Here is a 12,500-nt window from a genome sequence, read left to right as displayed (position 1 = left end):
TTGTGTGCTGTCATGAACGAATATGAAACATATAACCACCCACAATGAAGATAACATGACGAGGTAGGGAAGAGGAAGGAAACCTGTGTTTATGACTATGAGTGCCACAGTAAAAGGCATCCCTATTAGTACAACAGCACATTTTAGATACTAGGAATAGTTTGAGTCATCTTCCTCTTCTCTTTCTGCCTGTGCACCCTTCATCAATGGTACTATAGAGCAAGAGGTCAGTAACTTGCTGTGTGCCACTCCTCTATAAAGATTTAAGGCTCTCTCTCCAACTGGTGCTAGAAGAAAGTGGTGCCATCTAGGGTTTGGATGTTAGGTTTCCTTAATATTATGGCAACTATAGTAATTATGACTGCAAGGTGTAAGGCAAAGCTCCTGCGTCCGCAATGGGGTTAAGTCTTATATATTATAATCCAATTTATTTTTTTCTGTAAGGCCTTGGATAGTTATTATGACTAGTTATAATATTTCTAAGCAATTTCATCTTTAGCTAAGGAACTAATCACATTCTTACATGATAATCATTAAACTACTATTGCTATTATGTCTAAGTCTGGACCTATTATAAGTTCCAAAAATGGGAAAATGGTGAAAGCAAGTGATTTCAATAAACAATGATTATAAGTAATGACACCAAAGTCTCGTGTCAGTTTGACGACAGTAAGGGAATATTACACCAGGACAAACCTCTGTGTTGTATGATTGATTTCCTCTATTGATAAGATACATAAACCTCCTTGTGAGTGAAGCACTTTTCATGCATAGGCTGTGATAAATAAGAGACATAATAAAAATATTAATAATGATAATGATAATAATAATAATAATACGAAAAATAATCAAGATATGGCACAATGCAAGACTTCTGTCCTAGTGTGATACTGCCTAAAACCTTTGTAATTTGAATCTTCAGATATCATTTGTATGTCTTGTACTCTCTTCTTATCTACTTTTTACTATAACAGGTAAAAGGGCATAGCATCATTCATATTACAGGGCCCACATAGGCCTTAGGAATGTCTAGATGTACACTCGCCCTCAAGAGTTTGCAATCCTTCAACTAGTACGTTTTCAGTCAAGTGAGCCAGGTCATTGTTATATGATTCATTTTACAGGTTATACACTTTACAGGTCAAGGCATTCTACTTGGTTCCAGAATCTAATTCCTCTCACACACAATGATTCCAATTCAACTGACAAAAACTTCCTAGTTAGGGGTCAAAAGCTCATGGGGCCAAGTGTACAGGATATACAATGAAAGTTTAAACCTTTATTCTTCTGTGAGAGAGATTTAGATACATAGAATATCGTTGTACCAAAGTGTTACTATGTAAGCGGATACGAGGAGAAATCAGCAAGATACAATTTTAGAATCCTTTTGTCAGATGGAAGTCTTTTTAAGACACCACATTATAGTAACAGGATAATATTAGACAGAAGACATTTCTTGAAATCTGCTAATCTGTTAATTTGCATAATGTCTAAAATGCAATGGAAACAAATATGTATTTCACAATAACGCTTTTAAAGCAGGTGTTTCAAATATATTGCACATATTTTTTACATGGTTTCACAGCACAGCTACAACCATAAGACAAGTTGCTCTTAACATTCATCTCTATTTCTACTGTCTAACACCTTTAGGGTACAATACTGTTCACATACTAAACATTATCACTGAACTGACAGCATCTACTTCATGATTAATGGGCATACTATTTCTGTATATCTTATCCTGAATTTCCATATTCTGATGACCAAAATATATTCTGGCAGGTTTGGTCTCCTCATGAAAGTATGTATGATACAAATCCATGCATAAAAAGCATGTACTGTGCATAAGTGTGCATAGGTGTACATAGGTGTGTGTGCGTGTGCGTGTGCGTGTGCGTGCATGTCTGTATTTGTGTGTGCTTGTGTGTGCGCGTTTGCATGTGCATATACATGTGTGCATGCGTGTACATCTATCTGTATGTGTGCATGTGTGTGTGCGCCTGTGCTTGGGTGTGCACGTGTGTGTTTGTATATCACTTCTTCACTTTCTTCCATGAATTCTGGACGGAAAATAACCAACACGGTATCATATATGCCTCTGTTCTCTAGAACTAATGTCAATAAAAAAATATGCAACAACTTTTTTTCTTCTTTTGTTTATAATAATTTAATCCTTTATCAAATCAGATTTCATAAACAGGAAAGAAAACAGAAGCACAAGCACATTTTCTCAGCTTAACATATCACCCATAAGAGAATATTACATACAATTTATTTGCCCATAGTTCACAAAGAAAAAAAAATGATGTCAAGTAACATTCATTTTACAAATCTGAAAATCTTTTCTGCTCACTGATTCAGCACCATACAGATAAAATACTCATTTCTGACTGTTATAACATTAATAATTACAAAAGACAATATCAATATTACAGAGGAACTTTTGACTATCCACACACACAGTTCTAAAAGTTGTCCAAATGTAGATTGTTTGTGACACAACGGACATTCCGAATTACGATTATTCAGTGGGTATCCTTATCCTAATGTTTTTAAGGGTTACTCCAATATAGTATCTGGTACTCAGATAGAGGACATACACACCCATGACAGATATACAAAGATTGTTTCCCCTACCTGGATGCTCTTCCTAACTTCATGTTGGTATTTAATGGTATGGAAATTACTTTCCTTCCCCATGCGTGAACCTAAATATAACCTGTGAGATGAGAAGAAATAAATATTGATTTGAATAACATATTTTTAGGACTAAATTCTTTATCCTTTGACATAATATAAGGCATTAAAGAATATTTGTATCTGAATGTTTCAGACCACTACTGAAGAATGATCTTACTGCTTTATCTTTGTGACTTGCATAAAGTTACATATATATTTGGAAATCTAAAATTTCTGTCAAATAACTGTTGTGACTTTTGTTGCCATAAATTAATGGTAATTAAGGATATTCCTCACATCTGTTCAGATACATTTATGATTTCAAAAGTTGTGTGAAAGTAATACTCCCTGAACATGTATTTATAAATTGCATAAAGCAGTTCAGTTCCATTAGTATCCATCTGAATCCATTAACTATTTTCAAAAGCCATCCTTCTTTTTATATATCCATATATGTTACAAAACAGGAGCATTTTTGTTGCATAATTTCACTGGCTTATCTTCATGACTTCAACTTAAAATGGTACAGACTGGCACTTTTAAATATAAACTTTAATTACAAAATTGGAATCCTCTTTTCTCCAGACAACAAAACATAAGTAACTGAGTGTAAATGAGAGTAAAAATAATAGTACAATCCTCTTTCAACAAGTAAAAATAAAGGTACAGTCCACTTTCAACAGTTTCATACACTATTAAAGTGCTCTGTTACCCACTAAGATGTCCCTTAAACAGTTATTTGAATGTCTTTTATTCATAAACTCTTGAAATTACTATTTAGGTGTCCTAGACCTTTTAAAATGCTGAATTTTATCTAACAGTACTTCCAGTAAAAAGTTCCCTTTTGCACTCTTCCTCTCCCTCTCCCTATCCTTCTCTCTCTATCTATCTATCTCTTCCCCTCTTGTTGCTTATGAATGCTGATCCAAAGATCTACATTCACAGGAGGATTCAACCAACCCTACACTCAGTTTCTTTACCTATTTTTTTCCTTTGCATAAAATTTATATATTTTGAGTGTGGTTTCATGGTAATAGACATGTGCTGTAGACATTGAAAATACAGATAGTTAGAATTCCTCTGTATATTGTTAAGTTTTAGTTGAGATTACTAGGTAATATATAATGATAAATTAATATTGATTCATATGCAAGTTTCCTTCAGTGATAACATATTTTGTATCTCTTTTATTAATTTGTAGAGGAAGTTTCAACATCATCTGCAGAAAACCATATTAAAACGAAAATTATATACCGTCTGAATAAAAAAGGAAAATATTTACTACATTATTCACCTCTGCTTCTTTAAGAACTGAAACATACATGAGAACATTGAAATAATTGTCCTTCCGTTAAAAAAAAACACCATAAAATCAATAATGAAGTCAAATAAAATGATCCTTTCAACCACAGAGATCAGTTAAAAATCAAATGAACTACCACAAGCCCTCAAGCTTGAAGGATAATTCCAAGACATGCAATTCTTTCTGCTTTATCTTGACCCCTAAGGCTCAACAAAAAGGCCAATTTAATTTCAAGCAGAGGTTTTGTGTGTGTACATATATATATATATTGTGCTTCTAGTTTTCAAATAGACTTCCTCAAGCTTTAAAATACACATCTTCTCATTAAGATACCAACGACAGTTTTCCACAACACATCTCCTGCATGTAAAGGTATCTTAAAAGAGCTCACCAATAGGGGCGTTTTGTAGCCACAAGTCATGTATGAAGTTGTACAGCTCGTCTGTAACTCCAACCTGAAAAGTAAGAAAAGAAAAGAAAAAACTTAATTAGATAATTACAATTGAAAGGTACTCAAGTACTGGGGATCTACATAAGCTGCTCTGTTTCGGAATGGAAGGATCACAGGATAGAGATAAGTTAGCCACTTTACGAGCATAAGCAAGGATATTTGGAAACGTGATATTCGTTTAATCTACACTTGTATTTGATCCTCTGTGCAGGTGCCTGCACACTTCATCTCATGGGCATACAAACGAGATAAATGCCATGAATTGTGTGTTGATTCATGCCATTCAGGTTTTGTAAACTCATGAGGTGAGTTTTGTAGATGCTTGCATGAAGGATCAAATCTGACTGTGGATTTACATGAATATCTTGTCATAGAATTCTGTGGAAACTAAAATTTACAACAATTTACAATGCTCTTTATCTCTCATTTCAAACCTTCTGCTTCTGCAGTAGCAAGGGAGTTCCATTTCACCAAAGTCCATACAGGTGACTAACTCACAGGTAAAGAAGCAAATTAAAAAAATATATATACATGTGGAAAAACAAAAAACAAAAAACTATGCACCTCCTGTGTTCTCCTTCACATAAGCGGAAACTCGTATTTGCATATACATATCCCACCTCTGGCCTCTTTAATTTATAAGAAGTCAATTAAATTTTCTAACTAATTCATTCCGATTTTTGAGCAATGATTTAAGTGATTTGGCATGCAATTTATATGAATGAAGATTGACTACTACATAAAGACTACAGTTTAAATCATGTTAGGCAGCAGATATGGACAAGTTCTCCTGAATTATTAAAAAAATTACTATGATATATACCAAGCTTTTATTTAATAATTTATACTGATAAATACCTAACATAAAGGTGATGTAATCTGTGATAAGCATATAGGCTCTAATCAATCCTTTGAATAAGTTGATATCCTATTTAAATTTTGTTAGATCACATTGAAGTAAATAAGAATGTAAATAAATGAATCAGTTATTAAAAATTCTTTCTTAGTGAAGTTCAAATACATTTATTAAATACAACACTGCAGGCAGTATCTCTATTAGTGGGACTCACTGAAATATGACTCTTTCTTTATCACGTTAATGACTTTCATACATAGAAAGTTATCTTCATATTCATTTTTAATTACTTTCCTCTGAGGCCATATTAAATTTGCCATAGTCTAGGATCAATATAATTTTCTCTTTCTTATTTTTCATTATATATCTTACTTATTAAGAACCTGACATTGCTATGCAATAATTTTTTTATTTATATAGGAAGTAAAAACCTATAAAAGCTTCCTTAGAGTTCAATTACTTTTTTTTTTCTTTTAACTACTGGTACTCAACAGATTTAAATATATTTCATTCCTAACTTTGACAACATTAACATTTTTTAAATAGAAGTATTGGGAAAAGAATTTGGAAAGAGGAAAAAGACATAACTATATCTGATATTTCATCATAATATAATCTTTTTTATATATACATATTTACACATTCCCAGAAAAACACACATTCATTCTCAGTTTCTCTCTCTCTTACTTACTCACACATTCACTCTCTTCTATACTGTGTGTGTATATAAATTCATGTAGTAATTCACAAAATTTGTTAACTGCACAATCGCAACCCACAGAAACCAACAGAAACACAAATGCAACTCAACTCTAAATATTTTTGCCTGTGTAGGATCTAACATTTCTTTGTTATTACTGAACTTCGTTGTTATTCACAGACATCATTTATACACAGGATTTTTAAAGGAATATTTAATAGCAGGAATTATCTTCAGCTTCATTGTCTTCCATCAAAAGCAGTTCCTGGTGTAAGTAGGATCTAAATTCTACAATCCCAGACCTATTGGGGGATTTATTCATTGAAGTGTAAAGTAATATATCTTCATAAAGGTAAAACAAGAAATGTATATGAGGAATTTAATTTGTTTTTTTAAGTAATTGGAGGGGGTGTTGCTTTTTTTCTTACATCACCAAAAAATACATTGGTCAACTTTGGACTATCTCTAGATAACATCTGAGTTAAATTCAAACTAATAAGAATAAAATCTCACCCCCTTCTTAAAAAAAGAAAGAAAAGAAAAGAAAAAAAAATAACAAACAGATACATGTTCTAAACTAGTCATGATCTTTGTCCCACACTCATGACACCGTCCATGCATTTCTGAAGCATCACAAAATATGTAAATATCTGAACAACTCAGCTCCTTGGCAAGGCTATTATAATGGCTGACACTTTTCAAAATAATTTCTAGGAGAAGACTATTGAGAGAGAGAAGACAAAGAGGGAGGAGAGAGAGAGAAAAATAAAAAAAAAGGAAACAAAAAAGTTATGAGAATTGAAGCAAAGCTACATGGAGGTTGGTGGCAGTATTAAAAGGTGCAGAGTCAGCTAAGGAGAGTCATGCTCCTGCCGTCACTAGTCTAACTTCTGTTACTGTTCTTACCAAAACTTTCTTTACATATTTGCGCGATGGCCTATAGAGCAGCCCATTCTGCGAGTAGGAAATCAAAAGTTGGTAGAGTAGAAGTTTCTTGGTAACTCGTTCAAAAAAGTACAATTATGATGCAGACTATATGAAATCTCTCAGAAATGCATGGTTTTCATGCTAAATCTGTATCTCAAAAAGCACACACTTTGGTAATGGAAAGGGATTTCCACAAATAAATAAGTCTAAGAGAGCTTCAAGACATTGGGGGAAAGAATAGTAATAATAATAAAAATGATATACAAGAAATAAAAGGCTCTCTTTTGCAGCATGTTAGCAATCAGTTCAGTCAGTGAACTGCTAAATACAAAATAGCATCGGAAACATTTTTCTACTGGAAATGCATCTACAAAATCAATTAACCTTATATCATAAAATAATTTAACAAATGATGTCTACATATGAAGTGACCACATTGGGAATTATTGACATGGTAAAAACTTAAATTTCAGTTCATATATCATAAAGAATAATAAAAGAATAATAAAAAGCACTTATAAATACTATTTTTTTTTTTACATCTATGCATTATAGTAATTCAAACCATTTATATTGACACATAAGTAAACATAAGCTCATACAATCAGATTTGAAAAATAAAAATAAAATAAATAAAGACATAAATAGAGGAACATGACTATACCATAAAATTCAGTCTACTTCCTCAATCTTGCTACTCTTCTCTATGACTAGCATCAATCTCTAAACATGACATATTTACTTTTAGCACAGATTTAAAATTCAATCATGAAAATATAATGGCAATATACATACATACATATATATATATTTTTTTTTTTTAGTAAATCTATCATCTTATGAATGAAACTCCATCCAAGAACAAGGATCCTATTTCCAGAAAATGTTTCCTTCCGCTACTAAAAAAACAACAACGACCACAGGACCTCCAGATGAAAGGTCCTCGTGTGCGGTACGACTTATCACATCTCTTTGCCGACTAATATCCAAGCAAATGATGGGAACGGGAAGCAAAAGAAGCCTGGGGAGCTTGATCAAATGACATACCGAACAATCTTTAAGCTTCTCTTCAATTCCCAACTGCATATAAACAAGACATGCAGTTGAAACATGCTTATTCAATTCAAACTATGATATAGAGGTACATATTTTTTAAGTATGACACAACATTAAACCATGAAACATTACCTTAACTTACAATAAGACTACAGATGATATATATTTGCTATGATATCTTGATTACAAAATAAATCATTGTCTCAACACAGCATGACAAAAAATTATTAGTAACCAAAATGAAAGTATAAATGTGAAAAGCACTATATGATAACCACACAATAACTGCAACAAATATACTAATAATAAAGGGAGTAATCAGAAGTCATAATGAAAAATCTTGAATATACATATGAATAATAAAAACATAGTTATGAAAAATAGAGAAATAATAATGATGATACCAGAGTTAATGATGATAATGATAATGATAATGATAATATTAATGATAATGATAATAATAATGTAAAAATAATAATACTTAAAAATGCTAAAAGAAATAACAGGAAAAGTGACAATAACAACTATAACAACTATAACATAATAATAATAATGAATAAAAATAATAATCATATTTATAGTATGAACAACCACAAGGTTTTAGCAATCATCCAAACCAACAACACCTATTTCCTATAAAAAAAATAGAAATAAGAGAAAAAAAAGCAACTCACAATTATGCACAAAACCCACATCATCTAAAACAAAACGAAAAAAAACAACGAACCCACAAGATGACCTGTCCTTACCTTATAGGGAGTTGGATTCAGGTTGCGTTTGTGGTCCTGCCTCAGCGTCTGAAGGGACTCCTGCACTCTCTGTCTGACTTCACTCAATGTGGGCATCTCTTGCTGAAGCTCTCCATCTTTCCAGTAAAGCTGGGAGAGGACAGGAGTAGGTGAAAAGGGAAAATTATGTTCTTGTTGTTATTTTTTGCATTTCATGTCCTGAAAATTAGGCACTGAGAAAATTATAATTCAGTGAAGTAAAAGCCTCTTTGAGCTCTATTCGCACATATATTGATGCAAATAAAAAATTCTTACATATATACACAAATACTAACACAGAAACTATTGACAATCACTCCACACTTTTCACTTTGAAAGACATCACATCACTATATAGTATGAACTCATTGACCATAAATATCATCAAATCTTGCAATGGCATAATCTTGGAGGCCGCTCTACAATTATAGTCATGTGGTTTTATAACTCTACAGCCTTTAAAAGTAGGCCTAAACTGTCTGTTTCTGACACTTTTATTTAAAAAGAATTAGGAGACGAATATGCATCACAGATGTGGAAAAAAAATGCAAATCAGCAGTTCTCAGTAATAGACAGTCTGCATAACCTTAAACTATCCCATTGCCAGGTCTCATTGACTGTTATAAAAAAAACAACTAATGGATTAACAATCTAAACATTGCACAAATTCTTCAAATTAATCTCTTTTATCTATTAACCCTCTCTGGACGGGTGGTACAGTACTGTACCACTCATTCAAAAGCCCAGTGGCCAGGCGGCACAGTATTGTGCCAGCCATTTAATTGATTTAGGCCTAATAATTTGAAAGCCCCAGCATTGTGACATTCAAGGCTAGAATGCCCCCGTCGTGAGTGGGATAACTACAATCTATACTAAAATAGACGAAACAGCATATACTTTTAACTGATTCAAGTAAAAAACTACAAATTAACATCAACTAACTTCAATGGACCATATAACCAGTACTAAAATATACAGTATACTTTATCTTAATTTCTTATCATCAATAGACTCACCTTAAACAAAGACTCCACTTTAGCTGGGCAAACATACGCACGCTTGCTCTCCTGGAATGGATGACGACAGAGTACTCTCGTTTCTGACTGTGGCGCAGGCTCCTCTGTACGTTGCATCAGATCGATCAATGCATGACCTTGGTAGTATAATAAATTTGTTAGAAAAGAGAATGGAATATCACTAGGTTGCCTAAAGTCATTTTTTTTTTGTGAATTTACTTTAAAAAAGGAACAAATTAGTAAATATTACTATCTATTACTTTTCCAAATAGAATATTCTAGTGACAAATGTTTTATGCACACAATATGTTTTACTTCAATTTTAGCTTGCTAAATCCCTTCATGCACCATTTGTAATTTTTTTCAGAGCTACTTAATCCCCCCTCTTTAAAATCCTCTTTAAAAACAACAAGGGAATGATTTCTACTGATTGTCCACAATGTTTCTAAGGCTGGGATACAGAGAAGAGTATGTTTATGAAATGCTTCTCAGGAACAAAAACATCAATAATAACCAAATATAATCTAGATACAATGATAATAATGTAACATATACAGTCACCAAACCCAACCAATCACAAACAAGCAAGCCATCTTTACCGTCAGCGCCATACAGCCGATAAACAGACTTCTTCCCTGGAATGGTAACCTTCTCAACATCTTGTGACAGCTTAATCTTTGGTATGCCATTAATCTCGACCAATTTGAAGACACATCCAAGGGCTGGCTGTCTCTGACACGTCACTGTAATGGTTAATGTGGTCTAAGTTCTTGTAGATTTTATTCATCTACTGTCTTGTGAAAACCTTCAAACTGACTGATTTCTTAAATTGAATTTACATCTCTTCCTATAAACAAATCTTAATTAATCAACTTTTTTTCCCTTTCTTTATCTGTTTTTTCTACTTACTATTTTACATTTGGCTTTTTCTTATCTGTCTTTATTTCATTTATATATAAATCACATTAATATCTATTAAACAAAGCCCCTACAACCTTCCACAACCTATATGAACCAACCTTACCCCTGCGAGGGTTACTATCACCGTACCTAAGTGTGTTCCAATGCCAAAGCTGTCGATTTTGTGACCCTGTTCATTGAGACTGATGATAGTGTCTTCATTGATGTCGTTGCTGGCAACAATCTGAACGTGTTCAAACCACTCCAGTTCAAAGCTGCAACCAGAATTGTTTTTGCTTTGAATTTAAACATATCTTATTGTGCTTAAAATTTCTGATTTACATTCCACAGGGGGTTATGTGTGTCATCCTGAAAACAAGATCATGGTTAGAATATGAAAGTAAATTAGAAATGAAGGGAAACTATCTATAATGGATGGTACTTAAACTGTGTGCAATATTTTGTATGAACTGAGGCTAAATGTGTATGCAATATATTGTGTGAGGGAAGGTTAAAAGGCTACTTTATGCTCATCTGATTAAAAGACATATCTATAAATGAAGATTAGATAAATATCGGGCTATGTGAATATTAAATAAGCAATTAGTTTGAGAAATAATACTTACAAATTGTCATCAAATATGAGACTAGGATTGGTAACAATCTTATTCATCATTAATCCTTTATATCCCACCCCTACAAATGCTGGATTTCTATATTCCTCTTTATAGATGTGCGATTAAATCCAAAAATTTGATTTGGTACAATTATTTGTAGCTTCTTATTGGGAAAAGCATATTTTTGATGCAAGTATATAAAAAACATGATAGATAATGGAATGAGAAGTAAGAAGAAAAAAAAATATTGGTTTCAAGCTCTATTGAACTGTATGTTTTTTTTTTGGATAGAAAGGGTTAAATATGGGTTAGCAAAATTTGCTTTATAATTGCAATAATCCGTAGTTATCTTATGAAGCACTCACTCTTTAAAAAACATACAGCTATCAAAACAAATTCATCAATTTCACAAAAATTACATAATATAAGACTACAAAGAAATCAACCACAAATATAAAAATTAATGACGGATGGTCACATCATCCCCACACCAAGCCTGCCACTTGCTAAGAGCCTAGTATGTCTACATTGTGCTTTCCTTAGCCTTGACTCCCTGCATGCACTGAACCATCATCTTTTTCTCTCTCTACTCGATTGAAATTTCAAACTTACTCTTTGGCAACCTGAGCAAATGTTGATCTTGCCACACAGCTGAGATATGCAAGATCACCAGAATCAATTCTTATGCCAAGAGCTCTGTATCCCAGATCATTAAGTCCCAAAGCGACTGCACAGAAGTTCAGGATTCCACTCCTGGAACAAACAAGGTTATATTCATAATGAAAAAATGTACAACAAATAGACTGATTTATTATATATATTTAGACTTAATCCCATCTTACAAATTATGTCTCAAATAATACATCGTCAAGACCTTTTCCATATTATTATGGAATCTAACACCCAATTTGTTCTTTGAATTTCCTTCATTGTAAAAATAATGCTCTCCTGAAGGAGATTAATATCATTAATATATAAAGCACCAATGGAAATTAAATTCAATCTATGCTGGCTATGATTAAAATGAAAACATTTCTTTTAAAATAATGATTTCAGAAAATTTCTTAATAAAATAAATAAAAAACATTACTTGCAGAAATTCTTAGAACACACAAAAAGACAAAAAAAGAAACATCACTCACTTAAGAACATCGTAAGTGTCAATGAGAGCAATAAAACCGGAAGGAAACGCAATGGCATAAGATATTAAGGCCGCCAGTTCCCC

At 32.6% G+C, this 12,500-nt stretch overlaps 1 protein-coding gene across 2 annotated transcripts in view; it reads right to left on the bottom strand.

Moving 5' to 3' along the window:
* The window catches only part of Naprt (nicotinate phosphoribosyltransferase), a 56,343-nt gene that overhangs the window by 149 nt on the left and 43,694 nt on the right, over window positions 1-12,500 (bottom strand). Inside the window, exons 7-14 of one of the 2 annotated variants that reach the window (XM_043027121.2) lie at window positions 12,418-12,500; window positions 11,888-12,028; window positions 10,809-10,933; window positions 10,358-10,501; window positions 9,759-9,895; window positions 8,725-8,853; window positions 4,377-4,440; window positions 1-2,722 (exon numbers count right to left, since the gene is read on the bottom strand). The exon at window positions 1-2,722 is cut by the window's left edge and continues 149 nt beyond it; the exon at window positions 12,418-12,500 is cut by the window's right edge and continues 111 nt beyond it. In XM_043027121.2, coding sequence (XP_042883055.1) covers window positions 2,712-2,722; window positions 4,377-4,440; window positions 8,725-8,853; window positions 9,759-9,895; window positions 10,358-10,501; window positions 10,809-10,933; window positions 11,888-12,028; window positions 12,418-12,500 — 834 coding nt within the window. In that variant the 3' untranslated portion in view covers window positions 1-2,711. Of the gene's footprint in view, window positions 2,723-3,555; window positions 4,441-8,724; window positions 8,854-9,758; window positions 9,896-10,357; window positions 10,502-10,808; window positions 10,934-11,887; window positions 12,029-12,417 lie in introns of those variants that run through there. The other variant, XM_043027120.2, reaches the window with a different exon arrangement.

Source organism: Penaeus japonicus, unplaced genomic scaffold (genome assembly GCF_977035675.1).
Source record: "Penaeus japonicus unplaced genomic scaffold, GWHDUDI00000001_assembly GWHDUDI00000006, whole genome shotgun sequence".
Classification (NCBI taxonomy): Eukaryota; Metazoa; Arthropoda; class Malacostraca; order Decapoda; family Penaeidae; genus Penaeus; species Penaeus japonicus.
Note: the sequence above shows the minus strand (reverse complement) of the source record. Positions and strands in the feature narration are given on the sequence as shown.